The 26,368-nt window shown below is 43.9% G+C and overlaps 1 protein-coding gene across 16 annotated transcripts in view; it reads left to right on the top strand.

The window, feature by feature from the left end:
- RIMS2 (regulating synaptic membrane exocytosis 2) overlaps positions 1-26,368 on the top strand; it is a 578,844-nt gene that overhangs the window by 310,708 nt on the left and 241,768 nt on the right. For 12 of the 16 annotated variants that reach the window (XM_044295802.1, XM_044295812.1, XM_044295801.1 and 9 more), the window contains 6 exons: positions 4,758-4,966; positions 14,298-14,417; positions 20,573-20,672; positions 23,630-23,753; positions 24,597-24,643; positions 25,267-25,379. In XM_044295802.1, the coding sequence (XP_044151737.1) occupies positions 4,758-4,966; positions 14,298-14,417; positions 20,573-20,672; positions 23,630-23,753; positions 24,597-24,643; positions 25,267-25,379 (713 nt within the window). Of the gene's footprint in view, positions 1-4,547; positions 4,613-4,757; positions 4,967-14,297; positions 14,418-20,572; positions 20,673-23,629; positions 23,754-24,596; positions 24,644-25,266; positions 25,380-26,368 lie in introns of all 16 variants that reach the window. The other 4 variants (XM_044295813.1, XM_044295806.1, XM_044295804.1 and 1 more) reach the window with 1 other exon arrangement.

Raw genomic sequence — 26,368 nt, 5'->3', positions numbered from 1 at the left:
AAAGAAATAAGATAAAAACAAACAGCAGGTGATACATTTTATTGAATAACTCAGTGGCTATGCAAAATTTTTAATTACATGCAATTACAAAAGTATTCAGATCCAGGTGCTGGTTTGAAAACTATAGAATATTTTTTATGGGACAACCTCTTTAAGGTCATGACCTTGTTTGGGCTTTTGGTGCAGACATATTCTACAGTATATTTTCATCGCCGTAGCCATATGAGGTTTGTTCTTTGTGAAGCAATTTATTTTCTATTCATAGAAAAACTTTCATGTTAATATTTTTGATGGAGGTGGATGGATAAAGAGGCAGCAATTCTGTTCAGTTTTTGGGGGTTTGTCTTTACATCGCTCACAGCACGGTATAAATTATGTCAGTTTTATCTTGCAGGTCATTACAATTACTAATTTGTGGTATATATCATTTATTGATTAGCTTTTATTCTGGGGAGCAGAGATGAACAAAAAAACATGAATTCTGACATTGATTTTCAGGGCTTATTTTCACAGTGTTTACCGGGAAGATAAGTAACGTGTTATGTGTGTATAATACGGTCGACTTACTACATTTGTGGTTCTATCGATTATGTGCAGTTTTTATTCTACTGGGAATTTTTTATTTTTCAGAAAACTTTCTGAAACTGTATACTTTTGTCCCCATTGGAATGGTCGAATTGCCTTATGTACATGGCAAACCTGAGGGCCACTGTTAGGCTCCAGCTTGCCATGGCACCAATGGGCTTACAGAGGGAAGGCCAACCCCCCCCCCCCCCCCATGGCATCTATGGGGTTAAGTAGCTGGGATCAGAGTTATCTCTGATGCCGACCATATAAGCAGGGTGCCATCACTCCATTTCCTGTACCATCATTGTGCCCAGATAGCTGCCACCGCAGTGTACTATTACATGGCGGGGTGCAAAGGTTTTACTTGCACCGTAAACTTTAATTTATATTTTGTTTGTAAATAAACACATTTAAAGGATTTGTTCACCCCTAGGGACCTCCAAAGTGGCCATACCCACGGTGTTAGTCATACCTACCTGATCCCTGCTGCTGGGTTCCGACTCTATAGCTGCCCCGTTGGCTCTGCTTGTCCCAAATCTCCCTGCATCAACATCTGGTTTCATGCAAGTCACATGACCGCTGCATCCAATGTGTATCATCCATGCGTCACATGACCCAGAGACATATCAAACTGCTGCTAGTCATTGGATGCAGTGGTCATGTGACCTGCGTCAAACCAGATGTTGACACAGGCAGACTCGGGATCTGCAGAGCCGGCAGGGCAACAATGGAGCTGGGAGCCAATGGCAGGGATCAGGTAAGTATGTTTACCACCGCAGGTCGGCCCACATTGGGGGTTCTTTAGAAAAGGTCACCACTGGTGAAGAACTTTAAAAACATTTTCAGCCATGCTGACCTATTACATGAATTGTTTTATAGCTCACTATACCAGGCATGGCCAACCTGTGGCTCTCCAGCTGTTGTAAAAGTACAATTCCACCATGCCCTGCTGTAGACTAATAGCTGTAGGTAGTCTGGGCATGCTGGGAGTTGTAGTTTTGCAACATCTGGAGAGCCTCAGGTTGGCCATCCCTGCACTATACCATCTCTATTTGAACAGTTTATATGTTACTGTCAGGCCCCAGTTATGCCTGATTGAATTTATATATGTAATGTGATTCCTTGTCATATCCGTATTCTCTGTTCCGCTGTTGGGGGTTCCTTGGGCCCACCAGAGGAAATTATTCTTGGGGCCAAAGCCCTATATTGTCGATAAAGTGTAATAAGTTTGAATCAAAGAAATAGATCCTAGTGGCAAGTGATTGGCTCCAAAGGCAGCTCCAAATGGGATTTTTGGGCCCTCTGTGGCTACAGAGAATGGGCCCAGCTGGTGGGCCAGTTCTTCCCTGCCCTATATGAAAACTAAAAACTGAATAAAATTTGAATGGAAAAAAAGTAGCAGGAAAGGATTGTGTCCAGAACAGCATCAAATGAGTTTGTGTTCTGCTGCACATTGTTGGTCTTATTATAGTAGGGACCTCCTATTGTGTCAGAATTTGGGCCGTCTTGGTTGGCAAGACTGGCATTGTCACAGTAGAACAGAACCTATAATAGATGAAGATGCAACTCATCGAGTCATCGTAAAAGTGGAACAAAGTTTATATTAACACAGGCAAGTGAAAAATTATTATAATAAAACACAACCTAGGAATAGGGATACTACCCATTGTGACATCACTACAACAGAACACAGCCTAGAAATAAAATAAAACAAAAACACTACTGTACAGTGCGGTAACACCATCACAATGAAAATAAACCATATCAGTAAAAGCACCATCTGTTGTAACGTCCTTAAAATAGGACATAGCTTATAAATGAATATGACATCATCACAATAGAGCTATTGTGACATCACCACTTCATCCGAAGTCGCTTCGTTCAAAACTTCAGAATAACACTGTACGGAGATTCGTTTCCATACAGTATTAAAATGGATGGGCTCCGATGAGCCAAAGTAAGTTATTCACGAAGTCGCGCGTGACTTCGTTGAATAACCTTTGGTAGTTAATTTTTTAAGTAGAAAACCACTTTAAAACTTGAAACCGAACTCGACTTCGGTTCTGACTGGTACCTCAGACTGTTTTCAGTTGTGATTACATCCAGGGTTGCACCACCAATGAGGCCAGGCGAGGTGATCGCCTCAGGCAGCACCAGGTAGGGGCAAGAGGGGGGCAACTAAATGTGCATGTCCTGAAGGGAAGGGGTTAGGTTAAGAAATTACCATTGGGGAGGGAGGTAGGTAGGGGCGCCATTTCAGTTTTCGCCTCAGGCAGCAGAAAGGCTAGGTGCGCCCCTGATTACATCGCAAAAGTTTGTGTCCTTGTTTTTTAGGCTGTGTTCTGTTGCTATGATGTCACTATAGTCTGTGTCCTCATTCATCAGTTGTTTTACAGCGTATTGATCCTATTATAATGGACTGTGGCCCTGATTTATCAACAGAGGACAAACTGAAATTTGTCTAATTGTGTAAAGGGAATGGTCTGTGTGGCAAGCTTATGAAAGTGGCGCACAGCGCTTGTAGAATATGGCACAATTTAGACATCTCATTTTGCCCTCACAGCTAGGGCAGTTTGGAAGTAGAGAGCAGGTGAGACTATTTTTTCGGACATTCCCTATGATGAAAAAGGCCAAAAACCAATGCATTCCATAAGAACATCCACAAAACAGCTGGATTTCTGACTTAGGCTACTTTCACACTAGCGGCAAGGAACTCCGGCAGGCTGTTCTGGCGGGTAAACAGCCTGTCGGATTCGTGCTGCCGCTAGTGCACGCGTGTCCCCGGACTACCGCTCCGGCCCCATTGACCCCCCATAATGGGGGAGGGCCAGAGTTCCAGCGGCAGCACTGCAAACTTGCCGAGAGGCGGCCGGAATAAAACTATGACATGTGGCAGTTTTATTCCGGCCGTCTCTTGGCATGTTTGCCGTGCTGCCGCGGGGCGCACACGTTCGCGTTCAGGACGCCTTATAATATTATTTTGTATTCTCTGATTCTGCATTTTTATTCGGTTTTCATTGAATGACTATTAGGTCTCACCTAGCCTGCTGCAGTAAGGCTACTTTCACATATGTGTTTTGGCATTCAGGATTTTGAGATCCGGTAGAGGATCTTAAGGCCAGGTCTACACGACGACATTTGTCGCGCGACAGATAGGGCACAACTACACTGCAACATTTGTTGCGCAACATTTCGGTGCACCAGTGTTGCTCGACTATTTTTATAATGGCAGTCTATGGTGTCGCACTGCAACATGCGACATGCTGCGACTGCAACGCAACAGTTGCAGAAAAATCCATCTCAAATGGATTTTCTGCGACTGTTGCGTCGCAGCATGTTGCATGTTGCAGTGCGACACCATAGACTGCCATTATAAAAATAGTCGCGTGACATTGGTGCAACCAATGTCGTCGTGTAGACCTAGCCTAAAACCGGGCCAAAACGGTTCTGTTTTCTCCCCATGCATTCTGAATGGAAAGAGATCCGTTCAGAATGTCTTCCGTTCCGGTAGCATTCCGTTTTGTGACCGGTCATCGAAACGGAAGAAAAGCGTATCCATCACTAAAAACAATGTAAGTCAATGGTGACAGATCCGTTTTTTTACGATCCTAAAAAAATCTGCAGAAGTCATTAGGCAGCGAGGGGGAGCAGGAGCTAATCTTCCTCCATCGTTTATTGTCAGCAGTGTGATCTTGTGTTGTTTGACTTGGAGGATTTGCCTACGGTTTTGTATCATTGAGTGTTTATATCAGGTTATATACACTGTGCTAATGTATGTCATATGTTTTCAGTCTTTTGATGTATTATTGTATTTGGCCTTGCTCAGAGGGTATTGTGGCAATAAAAAATTCAATGCACACCACAAAGTGAGACAAGCGGAAGACAGGACAGAATGATGAGAGAACTGTCATGTTATACCTCTGTTTGATCTTTCCTCATCTTTCCTTTACCGCTCTATCTTCTCTGTCTGATCCTCACAGGTGACATGGAGTATTGGATGGAGCACACCTCTTGGCACAGCAGTGAAGCATCCCCAATGTCTTTGGTGAGACATGTGGGGCCCTAACATTCAGTTTCCTTCACCATCCACACCTCCCTTTGTTTTAGTTTTCTTTTCATTTCTTTACCTATGCATGTTTTCTTTTCCTTTATTTTATATATATCCTTTTTTTTTTATCCCACACTTGTAGGGGACAGTCAAAGGGGAAAAAGAAAAACTAGTGAGCAGGCAGTTTTGTCGGATTCTAACACCTTGTCTGAAAGACAAAAGAAAATGGTGTGCTTTGGAGCCCACTCATTGGAAGAGGAATTGGAATGGTCAGAGCCTCAGATAAAAGACTCTGGGGTAGATACGTGTAGTAGCACCACCCTTAACGAGGAGCATAGCCATAGTGAGAAGGTACTGACAATTGTGGAAGCCTGCCTTTGGATCTGCTCATTTGGTCTTCGTTTGCTCTCTGTCACTCATTTAATTAAAACATTTTTTAACAACGAGACAGGGGGCTTATTCGAAGACTGCAGTGTGATGTCGCAGCCATCTGCCAACATCCAGCCACTCTGCACGTTTTTGGCCCTAGCTGGCAGCCGGGAGCTGCGTCTGCTGTCTTTGAATGAGCTCCATACTGTTTTCTAGACACTGTAGTATTTCTTAAGGTGCAGAAAAGAAAAACAAAACAAAAAAATATATAAAATAAAATACAAAAAAATATCACGTAAAGAAAAATAGAAAAGAATGCAAATAAAACGGCACGTTCTTGTATTGCCGATGTTGGCAATGCAAGAAGGAGAATTGTCAGGCTCAGAGAAATTTAACCTTTTCATCTCACTGCATATTCTAGAATGTGATATCATCTCCATTCAGCAAGCTTTATTGCCACTAAGGATGCAGTTGATTTGGCTGATTGTTAGCGTTAATCCCACATGAACCGGTACAGGTCAATATATAAAATACACCCCAAAAAAAAGTCAACAATACAAATAAAATTAAAAAAATTGGGTCTGTTTGCACAGAAAAGTTGTTTTTCTTTTTTCCCTTTCACTTTCATGTCATGTCTGTCCTTTTCATTTGTCGTCATAGTGTTTTTTTGTGTGGTTTGAGTTGTAGCGTGTTGGTCTCCGTTCAGTTTGTTTCTTTGGGGTTTTTCTTTTTTTAGTGTGTTGGGAGCCATGACATTCGTGTTTGTCTTCTTAATGTGCTCTTTCTGTAATGTGGAATCTGCATGGGGCATGAACTTATGAAGTCGGAGCAGCTGTGATTACACAAAATATATGCGCCCGTCCGTCACCTCACACAATGATATCCTGAATTTGACGCTGTATGAAACGCGTTTCTGGTCACTTTCCAAAGAAAGTGAAATAAATCTATAAAAAAAAGGTATGACATATTTTTAAATCTTAGCAAATAGTAAATATTGTATATGCTTAGGTTCTAGTTTATCTAGAAGGCAGTGCAGAGTAGAGCTTTGGTCTGATGATAGCCCTGGTCTTTGTGAACCTCATGTTGTCAAGAGGACATCTGCAAATTTAGCCAGAAGGGAGAAGAGACCCCTGACACTCTTAGATCATCAGGTAAGTTGGTATTATTTAAGGGTTGCTGGTTATGTCTGAACCCTCCAAGCAATGGCAGGTTGTCTATCTATCTCTCTAGAATGAAGAAAATATATATATGTGATAGATAAATAGTTCCACACCAGCAGTAAAGCCATCGGGTAGGCTGCTCTGGCAGAGGAAAAGCCTGACCAAGTTCATTATGTCCATTCTAGCGTCATGCACTACTGGAGCCTATTGACTTTAATGGGATCTGGCAGGGATCCAGCATGGTTTTCTGCATGAACGCCGGGTTTCCGCCAGAAAAAACTGGTACTGAAGTCTTGACAGACCCCATTATAGTCAATGGGCTCCAGTGGTGCACATCCCTATCCGGCTAGAACGGACATGGTGAACTTCAGCAGGCTATTCCTCTACCAGAACAGCCTTCCGGATAGCTTTTGCTGCAGGTGTGGAACTAGCCTTACATAGATAGACAGATAGATATAGATAGATAGATAGTATAGATAGACAGATAGATAGATAGACAGACAGATAGATATGAGATAGATAGATAATAGGTAGATAGTTAGATATATTGTAAGACTTAGGCTACATGCACACAACCGTTCCGTTTTTTGCGGTCCTCAAACCGCGGATCCGCAAAAAACGGAAGCCGTCCGTGTGCCTTCCGCAATTTGCGGAATGGAACGGGCAGCCCATTGTAGAAATGCCTATTCTTGTCCGCAAAACGGACAAGAATAGGACATGCTATATATTTTTTTGCGGGGCCACGCAACGGAGTGCTGTCCGCATCTTTTGCGGCCCCATTGAAGTGAATGGGTCCGCACCCGAGCCGCAAAAAACTGCGGCTCAAATGCGGACCTGAACTACGGTGGTGTGCATGAGGCCTTACTGAGTGATCAGAGTCTTGTGTCTATCTACTGGCAGGATTGAGGTAGGTCTCTTCTGACCAGTCTTGTGACCTGACAGATGGTGTGCGTTGTAGAACACAGGTACTTAATATATTTTTAATTTATTCACTATGTATTTTCAGCGCCTCTAGAACGATCCTGTGAGGCCTCAATATTCATAGTATGGTACTGCACATGAAGTACCTTTTCTAGAAGCCTATAATACCATCTATGCAGGTGACTTCTTACAACAGCCAAGTATAACCTCCGAGCGGGAGCCAGCTGCTCATGTCATCCCAAGAGCCCACTAAAGGGACCAAAGTTGAATATTTAAAGCCTGATCTATGATGCACCATGTCTTCTATGACCGTTCTCAGTATACCGATAGTACATAACTTACCATCATTTCCACCATGTCTTCTTCTCAGGCTTCTTGTCTGAATAAGAGGATATAGAACAAGACTGTACAGCAAGCAGAGGCAGTATAGCAGACCTCTTCTGTATGGCGGTCACACAGGTAGGGAGATAAGTGGCTGCTGACAAGAATCCATAAATGTCACTGCAGTCTTTATAGACCTCATTAGATGAGGACACTTGCAAGCATGGCCTCTTCTCTATTGAATTCCATGGCCAGGAATCAGTGAACTAGAGTCACCAGAACTCCTGATCTTCCTATGAAGGTGCCACACATCAGGCTTTTATGGTGTATCCTCCTTAGGCTACATGCACACGACTGCACCATGGTTTGCGGTCTGAAAAGTGTGGATCCGCGAAACACGGATGCCTCCCGTGTGCGTTCCGAGACATGTTCTATTTTTTTTGTGGGGCCACAGATCGGAACTTTTGGGGCCCCATTGAGTAAATGGGTACGCATCTGAAGAAATGCGGCTCGGATGCGGACCAAAACAACGGTCGTGTGCTTGAAGCCTTAAAAACAACCTGTCCCCTCTCCTCACATGTCTATTTTAGTAACTACTTGGATTCCCCATGGAATAACCATTCTGGGTCATCTATTCTTCTGACTCTACGATGTTCCTTTACTTTATTAATCCTGCTAGAAGTTGTGAATGAATTACTTGCAGTGAAAATCCAGATGGGGTGTGTGTCCCTGCACAGTCTGACAGTGGCAGCGCTGATTGGATAGTGTCAGACTGTGCAGGGACACACCCTCTACTGGTTACACCCATCTGGACCTTCATTGCAAACTGCTGGCAATTCATTTACAGCTTCTAGCAGGAATAATAACGGAAAGGCACAACACAGAATCATAAGAATAGATGCTCCAGAATTGTTATTACATGGGGAATGCAAGTAACTTCTAAAACAGACATATCGGGAGAGGGGACCAGTCCTTTTTAAAAGGAATCTGTCAGTTCCAAAAACACCCCCAAACTAAAGTAAGGCTACTTTCACACTAGCGTTAATGTTTTCTGGTATTGAGATCCGTGATAGGGTCTCAATACCGGAAAAAAAAAACATTTCCGTTTTGTCCCCATTAATTGTCGGTGGGGACAAAATGTAACTGAACAGAACGGAGGGCTCCAAAATGCATTCCGTTCCGTTCTCATATTGGAGAGCAAACTGCAGCATGTTGTAGTTTGCTTTCCGTCCTGGGATGTGGAGCAAGACGGATCCGTCATGACCCACAATGCAAGTCATTTGGGACGGATCCGTTTTCTCTGACACAATCTGACACAATAGAAAACGGATCCGTCCTTTATTGATTTTCAATGGAGTTCATGAGGGATCCGTCTTGGCTATGTTACAGATAATACAACTGGATCCGTTCATAACAGATGCAGACGGTTGTATTATCAGTAACAGAAGCGTTTTTGCTGAACTCTGCTGGATCCAGCAAAAACGCTAGTGTGAAAGTAGCCTAAAAGGTGCATAGTTTAGGTGATACTGACTTATGTAATTTTTATCTATATACAGTACTGACTTGTGTTCCGACGCTGTGCTCCCACAAACCAGCAGTAAAATGCATTGAGAGGACTCCGGAGCTCACCACCTAATGGAGAGGACTCAAAGAGGAGTCCTCTCAGTGCATTTTACTGCTGGTTTGTCGGAGCACAGTGTCGGAACGCAATTGAATATGAAGAGAAAAATTACATAGTCGGACTCAGCATCACTTACACTATACACCTCTTGCTCTAGTTTGGGGGGTATTTTGGAACTGACATACTCCCTTTAAGATAGAAATACCCTAAAGAGGTTTCCATGAATTTACATTGATCCGTTTGTGATTGGTGGAGGTCCTGAGAAGAAGGGATGCTCCCTGGAGCGGCGTAGCCCCTTTACTGCAGTATAGACACAGCGTCGCTCCGGTCTGTGCTTCTATGTTTCGTTCATGTGTCTGGTACAGAAGCTCAATCGTGCTACCTGAATGGACCGAGCTGCAGTACTAGATACACATCTCTGTGTCTGGTACTACATCGAGAAGTCCTCTGCATGCTTGCTAATTGACGGGCATCCCACCCCTAAGAATAGGCCATCAATGAAAGATGCATGACAACCCCTTCAACACATGGAAGACATCTACCACCACGTCAGGAGACCGAGGAGGACACCCGAGATATATGTTTTGCATCCTTTTACATATTCAGCCTGCACCTTAGAGTAGCCCAGAGCCTTCAAACACAAATAGCACGCGTGATATATGCAAATAAAAGGTTAGGAGCCAGAAAGTCACATTTTGGAGCAATTTAGTGGAATAATGCAGGAGCTGTAGGATGGTAATAATTACTCCCACTCTCCGAAGTGTACCAGATTATTTCCTGGGTATTTTAAACTCAGAGAAGTAGATGGCTCATGAGACATTTAAAGGGGACACGTTCCTAATTCTCTATCTCCATATATATATATACTGTGTATAAACCTCGGGATCAGTGCTGGTTGCTGTACATGTTGTCCATAATCTCATCATAGAGATTGATGGTACCTGAATCTGCTTGGATTTACCTACAATCTGGATGACAGTTCCCCGATGAAGGGTCCTCTCTCTTGGATTTAAAAATCTAATTCAACCACATGCCCCATGATCATAGGCATCAAATGATTGGCCACCATAAGACACATAAGGCAACACCTTTAAAGGAGTTGTGCCACAAAAAATATTCTATATTTTTCAAACCAGCCCCTGGATCTGAATACTTTAGTAATTGCATCTATTTAAAAATGTATTATAGTCACTGAGCTATTCAATAAAATATATCTGTATAGCGCCCCCTGCGGTTTGTTCTTTTCCTTATCTCTTGTCCACCTCGCAGAGGTGGTCGCACACGCTCAGTTTAAATCTTCAACTGTCACCAGCCATATCTACTGTTAGCAGCTGTGGCAGTTACAGGGAGAGAGTTACAGGAATATTGTAATTTCTGTGACAAATTTCACAGTTGTCGCACACCATTTGTTGAATTTGTCCCACACCCAGTGATTTTTCGGGCTAAAGTCTAATGTTATTTATTATAAAGATGGAAGGGGGAATAGTAAAAAGCACACACACACAAAATGTCGCGAGAGCCACTCCACTGATAAAACAGCCCCAGACACTCCACTTTTAAACATTACACCCATGGGCACCATGCATGCCTGAAATTTACACCAATTTTATGTCGTAAATGTTAGGCTACATTCAGACGACCATACGTTTTTTATGGTCCTGCAAATTGTGGACCCGCAAAACATGGATACCGGCCGCATTTTGCGGACTGCGCATGGCTGGCCCTATGATAGAAATGCCTATTCTTGTCCACGATTGCAGACAAGAATAGGACATGCTCTATCTTTTTTGCTGGGCCGCGGAACGGAACTAAGAATGCGGACAGCACACGGCGTGCTGTCCGCATTTTTTGCGGCCCCATTGAAATGAATGGTTCTGCACCCCTTCCTCCAAATTGCACCCTTAAAATGTGAGCTAAGAGAGAAAAGTGTCAAACTTTTAGCAATGAGCGTCCAGCCTGTCACACGGTGTGATACATTTTGTGCATGCCGGTTCTAAGGGGTTAATGTATCGATTTGCAAACTTTTGGCCACTTGGTTCGAAGCCATTTTTTGCAACTAGTTTACAAAATGTCATATGGTATTTAAAAAAAAATATTGTCACACTAATTACCTTTGGATTTTTCCATCTAAAGTCTAATCCTATTTCTTGCCAAGGTTCCACCAGTTTATATTCCACCAAGGGACTGGAGTACACTTGCGACTTAAAAAAAAAGCTGCAATGATCAATCTAGCCCCATCCACAAAACATCTGGCCACCCCTTCGTAAATGCAAACTGCTAGGCACGACACAAACTGCACTAAAAGTGATGCAAATATGTCTTAAATTTGGCAGAAATTACTACTCCACCGACAGAGCAGGCAAAAATCACTCCACTTTTCTGACGCAGCATGTTTCATACAGTACTTTCACACTCTCGTTTGGTGCGGATCCGTCATAGGATCTGCACAAACGCTTCCGTTCAGATAATACTACCGCATGCATCCGTTCAGAACGGATACGTTTGTATTATCTGTAACATAGCCAAAACTGATCCACCTTGAACACCATTGAAAGTCAACGGGGGACGGATCCGTTTTCTATTGTGCCAGATTGTGTCAGTGAAAACGGATCCTTTCCCATTGACTTACATTGTGTGTCAGGACGGATCCGTTTGCCTCTGCATCGTCAGACGGACACCAAAACGCTGCAAGCAGCTTTTTAATATCCACCTCCAGAGCGGAACGGAGGCAAACTGAGGCATTCTGAGCGGATCCTTATCCTTTCAGAATGCATTAGGGCAAAACTGATCCGTTTTGGACCGCTTGTGTTGTGAGAGCCCTGAACGGATCTCACAAACGGAAACCAAAACACCAGTGTGAAAGTAGCCTGAGGCACAGCAAACCGGCAGGCCCTTCCGGCAGGGAAAAGCCTGTGGGAGTTCTCCGGATCCTGCATAGCAGGTTAGTGCCGGATGCCCGCTGGACCCCATAGACTATTATGGTATCCTGTGGGAATCCAGATGCCCCCCTGGCATAAATGGGAGGGATTTGGCCGGACAGTAATCACTGCAAGGAACAGTTTTTGGTCAGCCGTGTCCCGCCATTTATGCTGGATCCATGCCGTTCCCATTATAGGCAATGGACTGAGCTGTTTCTTTTTGGCCCCATCATCTACAGCGGGGATCAGCAACCTCCGGCACTCCAGCTGTTCTGAAACTACAACTCCCAGAATCCTCCTTTCACTTCTATAGGAGTTACAAGAATAGCTGTGTAAGTGTGCATTCTGGGAGTTGTAGTTTCACAGCAGCTGGAGTGCCGAAGGTTGCTGATCCCTGATCTACAGTAAGGAACCCCTGATGCTCTGGGCCATTAGATTTCATATTACCTATTGATGTGATCATCACATCTGCTATACCGTACAGTGTCTGTTCTGGTCTCCGCTATTCCATTATATTGTTATCATCTTTAGATTTTCCCTCATGTTGGGTTTGATTCATTACAGTTTCTAGCCTCCCATAGCCTTGAGCTCGGGACCCTGTTCTATCCTGTATTACTGTCCCTGATCTATCCTCTTCCAATCTATAGGCTAGGACTCCTCTTTCCCATGTTGTAGCGTTGCATCGGTCGTCTCCGTAATGTCACTTCAGCTGTTCTGATACTGGTCAGGTTAGAAGACACAAACACTTTCCAACCCGATGATAAAATACATACGTATATTTTGTGTAATCATTGCTCTACCTCTGCTTTTTTGGTTTCTTTACATTTTCTTCAAATCATCTCGAGAGTCAATTAAAGAAGAGAATGCCATTATGTATTGATTTTCGGGTGCAATATATGACAGTGTGTCAATGTGTTGTATGCAGATTGTTATCTGCTGTGCCCAGTTTAAAGTTAAATGACAGCAATATGGATGTAGCAGAGCTCAATCGTTCTGAAAGGGGATTTTCTGCGGAGTAGAAATCTTAAAAAATGAGCCAGAATTAGTTAAAAATATAAAAAAAGAAACATTACTCACCTCACTGATTCCCCTGATGCTACTTCAGTCCCTGCTGCTGTCTATTTCAACACACATGAAAAGGCTGGAAATGGCCACTCAGCCAATCACTGGCGGCAGCAGGCTTTTAACCATTTAACCACATGTGTGTCATGCCAGGATCGGCAAGTTGACAGCAATGGGGACCAAAGCAGCATCACAATAGCAGTGGTGGGGAAATCAGTGAGGTGAGTAATGCTTCTTTTTATTTTTATCCATTCTGCCCTGTGAAAAAAAAAAATAATCTCTGAAAAACCAGTTCAGCTGCTTCCCTAAAGGATTCATCTCACTTCAGCAAATTACATTTATCATGTAGAGAAAGTTAATACAAAGCACTCATTAATGTATTGTGATTGTCCATATTGCCTCCTTTGCTGGCTTGATTCACTTTTCCATCACATTGAACGCTGCTCCTTTCTATGGTTATGACCACCCTGCAATCCATTAGTGGTGGTCGTTCTTGCACACTATAGGAAAAGGCGCTGGCCTTTTCTGGTGGTTGGGACTGCGGGAGCGCACATACAGTAGTTTGGCGCATTTTCCTATAGGTGTGAAAGCACAACCACCACTGATGGATTTCAGGGTGGTCATAACCCCTGGATAACAGCAGTGTATAATGTGATGAAAAAATGAATCCAGCCAGCAAAGGTGGTAATATGGGCAATCACAATACATTAGTAAGTGCCTTGTACTAACTTTCTCTACATGATAAATGTCATTTGCTGAAGTCAGACAACCCCTTTTGTACCATGAGTAGGTGGACAAAGTTGTCAGAACCTGCTGATTTTGGTGAAACAGGCTGACTATCTTCTGTGTATTGGGGCTGTATTGAGACTGCCCCAAAGAAGGACTGGACATGTTGAATTTCAACGTCTGATCCCTTTTGTTTTCTGGCAGGAAATAAGGCGCTGTCTGAAAGTGGCTTATTCCTCCCACCCCAGAACACATGCATGCTCGAAAGTTGAAGTGACTTTGTCTCTTCATGAAAGGTCCATTGTATAGTACCACATTTTTGTGCACTCATTTACCCCTACAAGTAGTGTTGGAGCTTCTTGGCACCATCTTTAAATGACTCTCATTTTTACTGGCGTTTTGCTTCCATTAGAAGAGGCTTATGCTCGCTACACATTACCAGCCCTTGTGGAACTACAAATCCCAGCCAGCATTATTTGACAACGGGCTAAGTTTCGACAACAGCTGAAAAACTGCGAAAAACCTCTTCTGTCACCTATGAAAATAACATCCATCTCTGTAATTTTTCTTATGTAACACATCAGCACCCGGTGACGTGGCAAGCGTCCAAAGATGGCGACCGGTTAATTGGCCGCATCTTGTTAAACAAGCGATTAAAGGACGGGAGCGTTCCTCGAGATTCTGGAGCGATGCTTGGACTGAAGGTAAGGGCCGCGTTCCATAGCCGCTAAGCATATACAGACAGATTTCTGAAAATCTCAGGGGGGTCACCCATTTATGGGCCAGGCTTACATACACCCCATCGATTTTCAGCTCAGGACAGTTCAAATTTTCAGGGACTGTCTCTGAAAATTAGTGACTGTCTCTGAAAATTAGTGACTGTCTCTGAAAATGAGCGGCTGTCTCTGAACATTCGAGACTGTCGGCAACAATGTAATAGTATTCTTATATAATTGTATTAGAATAGATTTAAGATTCATCAAAACTTGTGCTAAGGGAGAAGAGTGGAGCGGTTGCCCAAAGCAACCAATCAAATACAACTTCCTCAATTGCAACTTTCAATTTGGACTCTGAAAAATAAGAATTGGAATCTGATTGGTTGCTGCGGGCAACTGCTTCACTCTTCCTTTGCACCACTTTTAATAAATCTTTCGCAGTCTGATAATTTCTGGATAGTCTGGTGCTTCATGTCTAGAAACCAATGGTGGAAGAAAGGATAGGCAGAGTAGGCAGTTGCATAGGACATTTATTTCTGGAGTTAAAAAAAGAAAACGTACTGTACCAACATTTTAGTTGGTAAAATCGGGGCCCCTGGGCACGCCCCTCCCCTGCCTGGGAACATCCACTTATGAGTGGTATTTGTGTTAGCCCTGCAATTTTTTCCAGGACTGTTTGAAAATCAAGGACAGTCCCGCCAAATTTGGTACAGTTGTCAACTATGGAAAAAAGGAAGAAAAAGCAATAACTCCAAGGGCTTAACTCCAAAATAGGGACCCGGTAAATTACTGTTATGGTGCTCATCATTTCGGCACCTCTGGCGCAGATGTAACCATATCCTAACCATAACTGTAAACCATAAGTAGCCTTCTCCTTCCTCAGTGATGCCCTCAGAAACTGCCTGCTCCACCAGCCCCTTGTCCTGATCCTTGTCTGTAATGTACTGTATACATACAGGGGCGCACCTAGCCTTTCTGCTGCCTCAGGCAAATACTGAAACGGCGCCCCTCCCTCCCCAATGCCAATTTCTTAACCTAACCCCTTCCCTTCAGCCCATGGCCCTTCGGCTGCCCTCCTCTTGCCCCTACCTGGTGCTTCCTGAGGCGATTCGCATCGCTTGGCCTCATTGGTGGTGCGCCCCTGTATACCTACTATTAGCAGGTTCTGCTCACTATCACTTTCTTGATATGGCACATTGGCTGCTTTTCAGATCTACAGCTTAGTTTCCTATAAAATATTGTGGATTACCAAACGCAGTTCGTTCTGAGCTTCAATAATCGGCTTTCTACAGTTTCGTAGAATATTTAATTGAAAAATGAAATGATATTTAGTTGAGAAATTATGTTATGTAGACACCGCAAGGTCAGCAGAAAAAAAAAAGAAGCGATCTCAAGCTCGGGGCAAGATGCAACATAACATGCCTGGTCATCTCGTCTTTGAGATTGTCTTAGCTCAAGAAAATATTTTGTTCATTTTCCCTAAGGTGTGGAAAGCTACATTTTTGACATTTTAAGCAACTAAAGAGAAAATTTAGGAGGTCATCGTAGTACTTTGTTGTCAGTGGTTTACAATCTTAGGTCTTATGCACCTTGCGGAGCTTTGAGAAGAAGCATAGCTCCCAACATTTGCAGGATTCTTTTAAAGGGCATCTGTCAGCAGTTTTGTACCTATGACACTGGCTGACCTGTTACATCTGCACTAGGCAGCTGAAGACATCTGTGTTGGTCCCATGTTCATATGTACCTGCACTAGGGCTGCAGTAAACGATTATTTTAGAAATTGAGTATTCAATCGATTATTTTTTACGATTAATTGAGTATTCTAATAAGAAAAAATGAATTAATAGACTGTTTACCTTTATAAAAACACATCAGACCCCCTGCCATCAGTCCCCAACACTTTTTGTTCCCCCCTGTGCGATCAGCCCAAGTGCCATCAGCTCCGTTCCCCCCAGTGCCATCAGCACCACTATCCCCCTGTGCCATCAGCTCCATTCTCCCAGTGCCTTCAGCTCTCCCCCACCCCAGCGCCACCAGCTTGCCCCCCAGTGCCACCAGCTGCCCCCTCAGTGCCACCAGCTGCCCCCTCAGTGCCATCAGCTTCCCCCCAGTGCCATCAGCTTCCCCCCAGTGCCATCAGCTTCCCCCCAGTGCCACCAACTTGCCCCCCCAGTGCCACCAAATGCCCCCCAGTGCCATCTCCCCCTCCTAGCCATGACCCCAGTGACAGTACTTACCTTTCCTGTCCGTGGGGGACCACGGAGTGGTAAGTAATAGCAAGCACTTCACTGGTTACATGACACAAACGAATCCTCGATGCAAAAAATTAGCATAGAGGATTTTTTTGTTTCGAATTACTCGATTGAATCGAGTAATTGTTTCAGCTCTAGCCCGCACTGCTGACAAAAATGAAGTTTTAATATATGCAAATGAGCCTCTAGGAGCAACGGGGGCGTTACCATTACACCTAGAGGCTCTGCGCGCTCTGCACTTTGATTGACAGGGCCAGGCACAGTTATTGTGATTACTGCCTGGCCCTGATATCTCCTAAAGTCAATCAAAGTGCTGAGGGCACGGCAGTTGCAGAGAGAGCTGTGCCTCTAGGTGTAATGGAAACACCCCCTTTGCTCCTAAAGGCTCATTTCCATAAATTAAAATATAATTTTTCTCAGCAATGCAGACACATATGAACATGGGACCAGCACAGGGGTCTTTAGCTGCCAAGTGCACATGTAACAGGTCAGCCAGTGTCATAGCTACAAATCTGCTGACAGATGCCCTTCAAGATTGGGCAAAAGCACGGAGATAAAGATGGAGAGTAGCTGATTTACTGGAGCCGTACATAGTAATTGCTCTAGCAGAAGAGAGCATGTAAAGTCGAGAAATCAGGAAATTCCAGTCCCATGTTCTCTACGGAGGCCATTGGCTCCTTTACTGGTTGCAGGTCTATATGCATCCCAGTTGATGTCCATCACTTCTGGCATGCAATGTTAATAACAGTTATCCAAATGAAGTTGACTTTGAGAAGATCTGAAACGTTGCTTTTCACGCTCTCAGTGTGTAGCACCTCCAGATTTGGCTCATAAAGCCGTTACGATTCCATGGATTCTCTTCACTCTGAATTTTTTAGCACAAAATACATGTTCTAAAACAGACACGTCCTCAGTCCTGAGCTGCACAAATGAATGTGTCAGTCTTCTCAGAAATAATTTAACACCTAGAAACATAGCATTTGAAGACATAAAAGCTTCGCTTGGCACATGCAATCTGCCAATTTTTCTCTTTGCTGCAGAACCCCAGACCTTCTGCTATTTGATCTTTGCTTCTATTCATAATAGCCTCCTGCATCTCCGCAGGATTTCGACTTCTTTTATTATACATGCTTCCATAGCTTGTGCTGAGAGGGTATTTTATGAATAACAGCCCTGGTCTAAAAGTAGAACATCCTCAAGTGTCCTGGAGCCTCCAGCACCGCCTCTTCGGATCATGACCTCCTGTTCTAAATATGTTTCCCTCAGAAATCTGTTCTCTTTCTTTAATCATTGAATTCCTTGATATGCTGATAAACAAGCCTTTATGTGAATCCCAAAGTTTCATTTTTACTTATACATCTATAGGTCTTTTTTTCCCCCAAGATGTTTTGAAGTTACTTGTGTTTCTCAAGGAGCTTAGAAGATTCTTCTTATTAAAGGTTTACCACATCCAATAAACAGAACCCATACTCTGGTACTACAAACAACTACCAGATTATCTACTGTATAGTTTTAAGGTCCTACTCCAGCACCCCAGCAGATATGGTCAGAAGTATGGCTTCTATTTCCAGATATACAGTACAGACCAAAAGGTTGGACACACCTTCTCATTCAAAGAGTTTTCTTTATTTTCATGACTATGAAAATTGTAGATTCACACTGAAGGCATCAAAACTATGAATTAACACATGTGGAATTATATACATAACAAAAAAGTGTGAAACAACTGAAAATATGTCATATTCTTGGTTCTTCAAAGTAGCCACCTTTTTCTTTGATTACTGCTTTGCACACTCTTGGCATTTTCTTGATGAGCTTCAAGAGGTAGTCACCTGAAATGGTCTTCCAACAGTCTTGAAGGAGTTCCCAGAGATGCTTAGCACTTTTTGGCCCTTTTGCCTTCACTCTGCGGTCCAGCTCACCCCAAAACATCTCGATTGGGTTCAGGTCCGGTGACTGTGGAGGCCAGGTCATCTGGCGCAGCACCCCATCACTCTCCTTCATGGTCAAATAGCCCTTACACAGCCTGGAGGTGTGTTTGGGGTCATTGCCCTGTTGAAAAATTAATGACGGTTCAACTAAACGCAAACCGGATGGAATAGCTGTCACAACCAGACAGCTGAGAAGCTCTGACAGAGGCCTTTCAGAACCTCCTCCTTGAGTTCTGTGTTGTGGTATTCAGCTCCTCCTCTCATTAGCGTCTCTCAGCTGTTATGTGTTGGACTAATTGTTTCCCTTTAAATTCTTCCCCAGAATGCTTTTCTGGGCGGCTTATATTTCTTCCTGGAGTATGTGTGCATGCCCATCTGGTTCTCCTCTCCTCTACAAAGTTAAGTGTTATACTGTTATCTGTTATTTTCTGTTTGCTGGATCCCAGGTGACCCTGACTCCCTCCGTGTCTGGTGTAGGGAGCCGGTGGTCGTGTCCCCTCACTATTGCAGGGTGCTCAGGGATTATATAGTCAAGGTACGTGGATATGCATACCTCCACCATTCGGATCTATGCATAGGCTGAGCAGCCAGGGAAAGTCCCAGGTCTTCTACAGGGGTCCCCCTTTTGTTCCTTAGCTTCTGGATCCAGCGAGTCATTTATGCATGTTGTTTTGCCTTGTTTCCTGTACACCGTCCGTGACAATAGCATGCCGCTGCAAGATGCTGTGGTAGCCATGCTGGTTCAGTATGCCTTCAATTTTGAATAAATCCCCAACAGTGTCACCAGCAAAGCACCCCCACACCATCACACCTCCTCCTCCATGCTTCACGATGGGAACCAGGCATGTAGAGTCCATCCGTTCACCTTTTCTGCGTCGCACAAAGACACGGTGGTTGTAACCAAAGATCTCAAATTTGGACTCATCAGACCAAAGCACAGATTTCCACTGGTCTAATGTCCATTCCTTGTGTTCTTTAGCCCAAACAAGTCTCTTCTGCTTGTTGCCTGTCCTTAGCAGTGGTTTCCTAGCAGATATTCTACCATGAAGGCCTGATTCACACAGTCTCCTCTTAACAGTTGTTCTAGAGATGTGTCTGCTGCTAGAACTCTGTGTGGCATTGACCTGGTCTCTAATCTGAGCTGCTATTAACCTGCGATTTCTGAGGCTGGTGACTCGGATGAACTTATCCTCCGCAGCAGAGGTGACTCTTGGTCTTCCTTTCCTGGGGCGGTCCGCATGTGAGCCAGTTTCTTTGTAGCGCTTGATGGTTTTTGTGACTGCACTTGGGGACACTTTCAAAGTTTTCCCAATTTTTCGGACTGACTGACCTTCATTTCTTAAAGTAATGATGGCCACTCGTTTTTCTTTACTTAGCTGCTTTTTCGTGCCATAATACAAATTCTAACAGTCTATTCAGTAGGACTATCAGCTGTGTATCCACCTGACTTCTCCACAACGCAACTGATGGTCCCAACCCCATTTATAAGGCAAGAAATCCCACTTATTAAACCTGACAGGGCACACCTGTGAAGTGAAGACCATTTCAGGTGACTACCTCTTGAAGCTCATCAAGAGAATGCCAAGAGTGTGCAAAGCAGTAATCAAAGCAAAAGGTGGCTACTTTGAAGAACCTAGAATATGACATATTTTCAGTTGTTTCACACTTTTTTGTTATGTATATAATTCCACATGTGTTAATTCATAGTTTTGATGCCTTCAGTGTGAATCTACAATTTTCATAGTCATGAAAATAAAGAAAACTCTTTGAATGAGAAGGTGTGTCCAAACTTTTGGTCTGTACTGTAGGTGTGCATCAGCTAGATCATGAAAATCTGATATCTTAGGAGATGTCAGTATTGAAGAGATCAGGAGGACATCCAAGCCTGACCTAGTATATTCAAATGTCTTCAGGTTGTTGAATTTTCTGCATCATATAATTTTGTGTTTTTCGATTTTAGGTTGTAGGAGGCAAAATGTCAGAGTCTGGTCATCTCTGCGCCTATATCACCAAAGTGAAGAAAGGGAGCCTGGCGGACACCGTTGGAAGACTACGACCAGGTACTTATCTCTTTTAAACCTTGCTGGCTGTGGCAATAAAAACATGGAGTATTGAAAGGAAGGGCGTTCAGCATTTTCTTTTAGATATAGGGATCAGCTGACCAAAGTGGTCCATCTTCTCTAATGCCTGGCAATCACCTGAAGAAAGACCCATCCTGACTACAGGATCAGACTACGCAGAGTTCGCTTGCTGTCTGTTACCATGGAGACGCATAGGTCTGCATAGCAGCTGTAGGAAATTTTTGATCAGCAACTGTTGCAAAGTTAATTCATCTCTCATTTTATATGCAATGAGAGAATAAAAAAAAACCATTGTTTGGGCAAGTGGACATTGCCAATGAAGTAACAGATTGTCACACATACGGTAAAGCGGAAGACCAGTAGCAATGACAGTTTTGGAGATGAGAGTCTACGTGGTATTTATGACTTGAGATGTCATACCTTTGCCTTAAAAAATAAGCTACATGGATTTTTGGTTGGGAAGACAAAAAGCAGCGCGAGACATTTTCTGTTGCAGAGATTACATTTTTCTTTGTAGATCACCATGACCTTCATCCAAGAGATGTCTAAAAGAGGCCATTGTTCTCTCCATTGTGGTGGCACAGTCTGAAAACACTGCACACCTGCAGCATGTCTTAACATTTGCAGTAGGACGCGGCTCCATCCCATCCGGGGTCAGGTCACCAAGAGCCGGTCACATCTTTATTACCCTCTCAAGAGATCCACAGTGTTCAGAGTTGAGGGTTAAAATGTGCATTTGTCAGTCTGAATAAATCACTTTATCGCCCCTCGCCGCAGTCCTGTCATTCTCCGGCACTGAGCAGTTTGGATCTGCGGGAATGATTTATGTTGCTAATTTCCTATACCGTTCTTACTGTAAGGTGTAGCCGAGCTTATCTGAGCCGTCCTAGCACCGCAGCTTGTGAAGTCGTAATTTGCTGTATCTGTGGATGTTTCAATAAAGCCAGAATGGTTTCATTTGCATTTTTCGCAAAATGTCTAACAATATTATAAAAGTCTTCAGGATTATTCACCCGTTAGGGTATGTTCACATGGAGCATTTTCTGATGTGGAATCTGCATCAGTTTTTTTGATGCATCCTTTTTCCTGCCACATTTTTTTTTTCACAAGGTTTTGATGCGGATTTTCTTTCTTGCCCACTTCAGAGGAAATTCTGGACCCGGAATCTGTGTCAAGAATGGACATATCACTTCTTTTTTCTGAAATTTTGTTTTCCAAAAAGCGCAGCATGAATTCACATGTGGATTCCCCATTGCAAATAGTGGAGAAGATCTGCATGCGTATTTGGTGCAAATTTGTATTGTGAAATCTGCTCCAAAATCCACACCAAAAAAACTCTGTGTGAATATAACCGTAGGGTTGATTAGGGTAGTGGCTTAGAAGCACCAACTGTCCAAGTTTTTCCTTTTTTTTTTTTTTTTTTGCACAATTTCCAGTTTTACCAGTTTACCATCTGCTCCCTGCCGCTCCATTCCCACTTCCTGGCTCTCCTCATTGGACTTCCAGTCCCCGTCCGTCAACTTCCACATGGACAGGGTCACGTGTGCCGCTGCAGCCAATAATTGGCCTCAGCAGTTATATGTCCCCAAGTGGCACATGACCCAGTAGTGACGTGTTGCTTGGAGATGTATCACTGCTGAGTCCAGTTATTGGCTCCAGCGTTGCACGAGAAGCAGTCAGCGTGGAAGTTGACAGATAAAAAACGGTGAAGAGAGCCATGGAATTGGAATGGAGCAGCAGGGCACAGGTGAGAATGGGTTTTTCCGCAGGTACAGATGGCTGGGGTAAAAAGCTGGACAGCTGCGTAATAACACATGGTTTGGATGCTGCATGTGGCCTTAAAGCCATCCACATGCAAGTGCCAATGGGCAACTTATTTGGTGGCGAAATCATGCTGCAATTGACGACTCCGTACCAGTGGGGTTTCAGGTGTGCGGCATCCAGACCGTCTGTTCTTATTCTAGGTCGCTTTCACACAGTGTTTGATCAGCGTTTGATCAGTGATTTCCATCAGTGATTTGGAGCTAAAACCAGAAGTGGAGCCTTTTGCAGAAATAAGATATAAGGCCTCATGCACATGAGTGTATTTAGCATCCGTGCCTGAGCCACACTTTTTGCAGATTGCACATGGACCCATTCATTTCTATGGGTACTCAAAAAAAGGTGGACATCCGTGTGCATCTGTACAGCAAACTATAGCACATGTCCTATTCTGGTCCACAAGCAGGGGCGCACCTAGCCTTTCTGCTGCCAGCGAAAACTGAAACAGCGCCCTCCCCCCCCGATACTAATTTCTTAACCTAACCCCTTTGCCACAATGAAAGCGCTCATGGCCCTTCTGCTGCCTCCCTCTTGCCCCCACCTGGTGCTGCCTGAGACGAACGCCTCACCTGGCCTCATTGGTGGTGCACCCCTGTCCACAAGAATAGTCTGTTGGAGATAGTACCACACTTGTCTATCTTCGTCAGTCCCGTAAAGAAGAATGGAGTGCTCAACCACGGCTCCAATCATATGTGTAGACGTAGAACTCCCATTCTTGTGATCGTGGGGGTCCCAGCAGTCAGACCCTCTCAGATCAGAGACTTATCCCCTATCCTGGAATTCCCATGTCATAAAGTGATGGCACATCACTTGAACCAACTAATAATTTCTGATTAGTGGGGGGCCGACCTCTGGGACCACTGTATGGTCAGTATTTGATCAGTAATTTCCATCATTGTGAGCTAAAACCAGAAGCGGAGCCTTTACAGACTGCACACTGACTTCTGGTCTGGGTGACTACTTTAAGTGGTCCTTTCATCCAGACAATCTGAAAATCAAGTTCTCAACTAGATCTGTGGGTTTCATATGCTTAAGGGCAATGTCTCATCACTGACAACCTCCTTACAATGTGCTTGACTATGAAGGCCGACAGTAACCTTTGTACAATCTTTCAGGTGATGAAGTTTTAGAATGGAATGGGCGGATTTTACAAGGCGCCACATTCGAAGAAGTTTACAATATAATTCTGGAGTCCAAACCTGAGGCACAAGTAGAATTAGTGGTCTCCAGACCAATAGGGTAAGTGTTCATGTCATTATGACTGTCATAAAGCGGCTGAAGAAACCTCATCATGGGTCTTGGTTTGCATGGGTTTAGTGTACGTTTTGTAAGACGTCAGTCACCCATCACTCAGCTCAGGCAAGTATTAAACCTGTCCCCTATCTACAGGATTGCTGGAGCCCCACCAAAAATGGGGGTCCTATATATATATATATCTCTGTATGAACGAATTGGGGGTCGTGCGTGCGCATTGCCACTCCATTCATCTCTAAGAGGCTGTCGGAGATAGTTGGGTACCGTACTTGTCTATCTTTGTCCTTCCTCTAAAGAAGAATGGAGTGCTTGACCATGGCCCTAATCATACAGGTAGACGGAAACCCACATTCTTGTGATCATGAGGGCCCCCCGGGGGTCAGACCCTCTCAAATCAGACACATATACCTTATCCTGTGGATACAGCTCCTCTAAAGAGGTATTTCCATGCCATAAAGTGATGGCACATCACTTGGACCAAGCAGCAATTTCTTATTAGTGGGGGGTCCGACCTCTGGGAGCCCCAACAATTCTGAGAATGAAGGGGCTCCAGTACTGATTCAAGTGCTACAACCCCTTTACAGTATTTCCGTGCTCAATGATGTCCCGGCCACCTTCTAAGCAGGGGAACTGAAGTATAGCTCCATGAACGTCAATGAGGTTGGCTGCAGTTCCACTGCACAGAAAGGAAAAAAAGTATTCTAAAAATTAGTGTGTGGGGGGGGGGGGGGGGGTTAGAGAGGAGAGACCCCCGCCAGTCATAAAGTGATGGCATAACCATGTCTGATGGACCAAATTGTGAATGTGATATGTAACTTTTCATTTCAGAGATATCCCCAGGATACCTGATAGCACACATGCCCCACAGGATTCCAGTAAGTTGGTTGCATGGGGTATTTCATTGTATTTCTTTATTTGGGCCTGTATGTAGTTAATCTTGTGAAATATGAACAGTTAGCTAAGCAATACTGATCTCACAGGATGGGATCCAGCAACTTGAGTAGAGACGAGCAAAGTTTTCAAAAATTCAACTCGGCTGCTTCGCCGAACTTTGACAAGAAATTTGATTCTTTATGAATTACTTCTTTACGAATTGCATCCCATTGTGTGGAGCATGCACAATGACAGGGAACAGTGAGAGTTCCCAGTTGGACCCCCCGTGATCTAACAGTTATCCCATATCCAGTGGATAAAGATAGCATGTTGGCCTTCCATGGACATGCAGTTGTATTGAGATGCATGGTCAGCTCTGCATTTCAATACATTTAAATCATAGGTATGGCATACGCCTGGCGAATAGAAATCTGTGGGTACGTTAGTCATGTCTGCTGAACATAGCTCCCGAAGGCAGGGACCACAGGGCCGCCATTCAGTCCTATACTTACAGCTTCTGCACAACTGAAGCTGAACCTAATTTTTAGGAAGAATGTGCATCAGTGAAATTATATTTTGCCTTTTGTCTAAAAAAAATTTTTTTTTTCTTCTTCACGATTATAAGGTTCTAGTTCCTTTGAGTCCCAGAAAATGGATCGTCCCTCCATATCCGTTACGTCCCCCATGAGCCCTGGAATGTTGCGTGATGTTCCCCAGTTCCTGTCTGGACAACTCTCAGTACGTACAATAGTAACTTTACTGCGCACTTCACTTGGTTTCATAGCTTTGTGGTGCTCAGTTAGGACATGCAATCCTGTCCGGTTCATCTCTGCTCCTCATAAGATATGCTATACACCACATAGAGTAGCCACCAGATATGAGACCTGCTAACATGACTTCTCTGAGACTACTTTTTAACCATGCGGTTTCATTTTCATGCTGTTTTGCTATAATTTATTCTCAAAATGATCTATAAAAATGACTGCAGTGACATTTACCCTATTTATCAGTTATTGCGGAGGAGAGAACCTACTGTACGCTCAATAACAAGCTCCACTTGAGAAGAGTCTCGGCTGACTCAACCGGGGCTCGATGACTATTTTGTTCAATGACTGTATGGCAGTGATTGTATTCAGAAAGCTATGCTGCCTGCCTATCTCTAAGAAAGTACAAGGTAACTAGTGGGTACATAGACAAGAAGGCCCCCCCCCCCATTATATTAGCAGGTTTTACCTAACCAGGACTTAGTGTTGATTGCCCTTGACTGCACTTTTCATGGCCATTGGGTGCCAAGTTTTTAACTTCTCCCCTATCCACAGGATAAAGGATAGATATCTGATCGTGGAGGGGGGGGGGGTCTGAGTGTTGAGACCCCCACCGATCCTGACAATAGGGGTCCCATTCGCCAGTGTGACTGGTGCGTCAGGTGCCATTACATTTGTTCTGTAAATAACCCGTGGATAAGTTAAAAACTTTGGCACAATCCCTTTAAGAATGCAGTTCCTCTGGAGTGAGGTGCACTGGGCAGGTTCTCCTCACCCAGTACAAAAGTATATTGGTCAACCAGAGCTCAGAGCCCAAGCATCCCATAGTAGCTGTATGGTCTGCCTTTAAAGGCAATCTGTCACCAGCGACCTCCCTATCCAACTGTGGTTGATCTGATTAAAACACTGTTTTTATTTGGTTGATCCGAGTCGCCATTCCCAACTTATGATACTTTTTCTTAG

This window comes from Bufo gargarizans, chromosome 5, assembly GCF_014858855.1.
Source record: "Bufo gargarizans isolate SCDJY-AF-19 chromosome 5, ASM1485885v1, whole genome shotgun sequence".
In the NCBI taxonomy this organism is placed as follows: Eukaryota; Metazoa; Chordata; class Amphibia; order Anura; family Bufonidae; genus Bufo; species Bufo gargarizans.
Note: the sequence above shows the minus strand (reverse complement) of the source record. Positions and strands in the feature narration are given on the sequence as shown.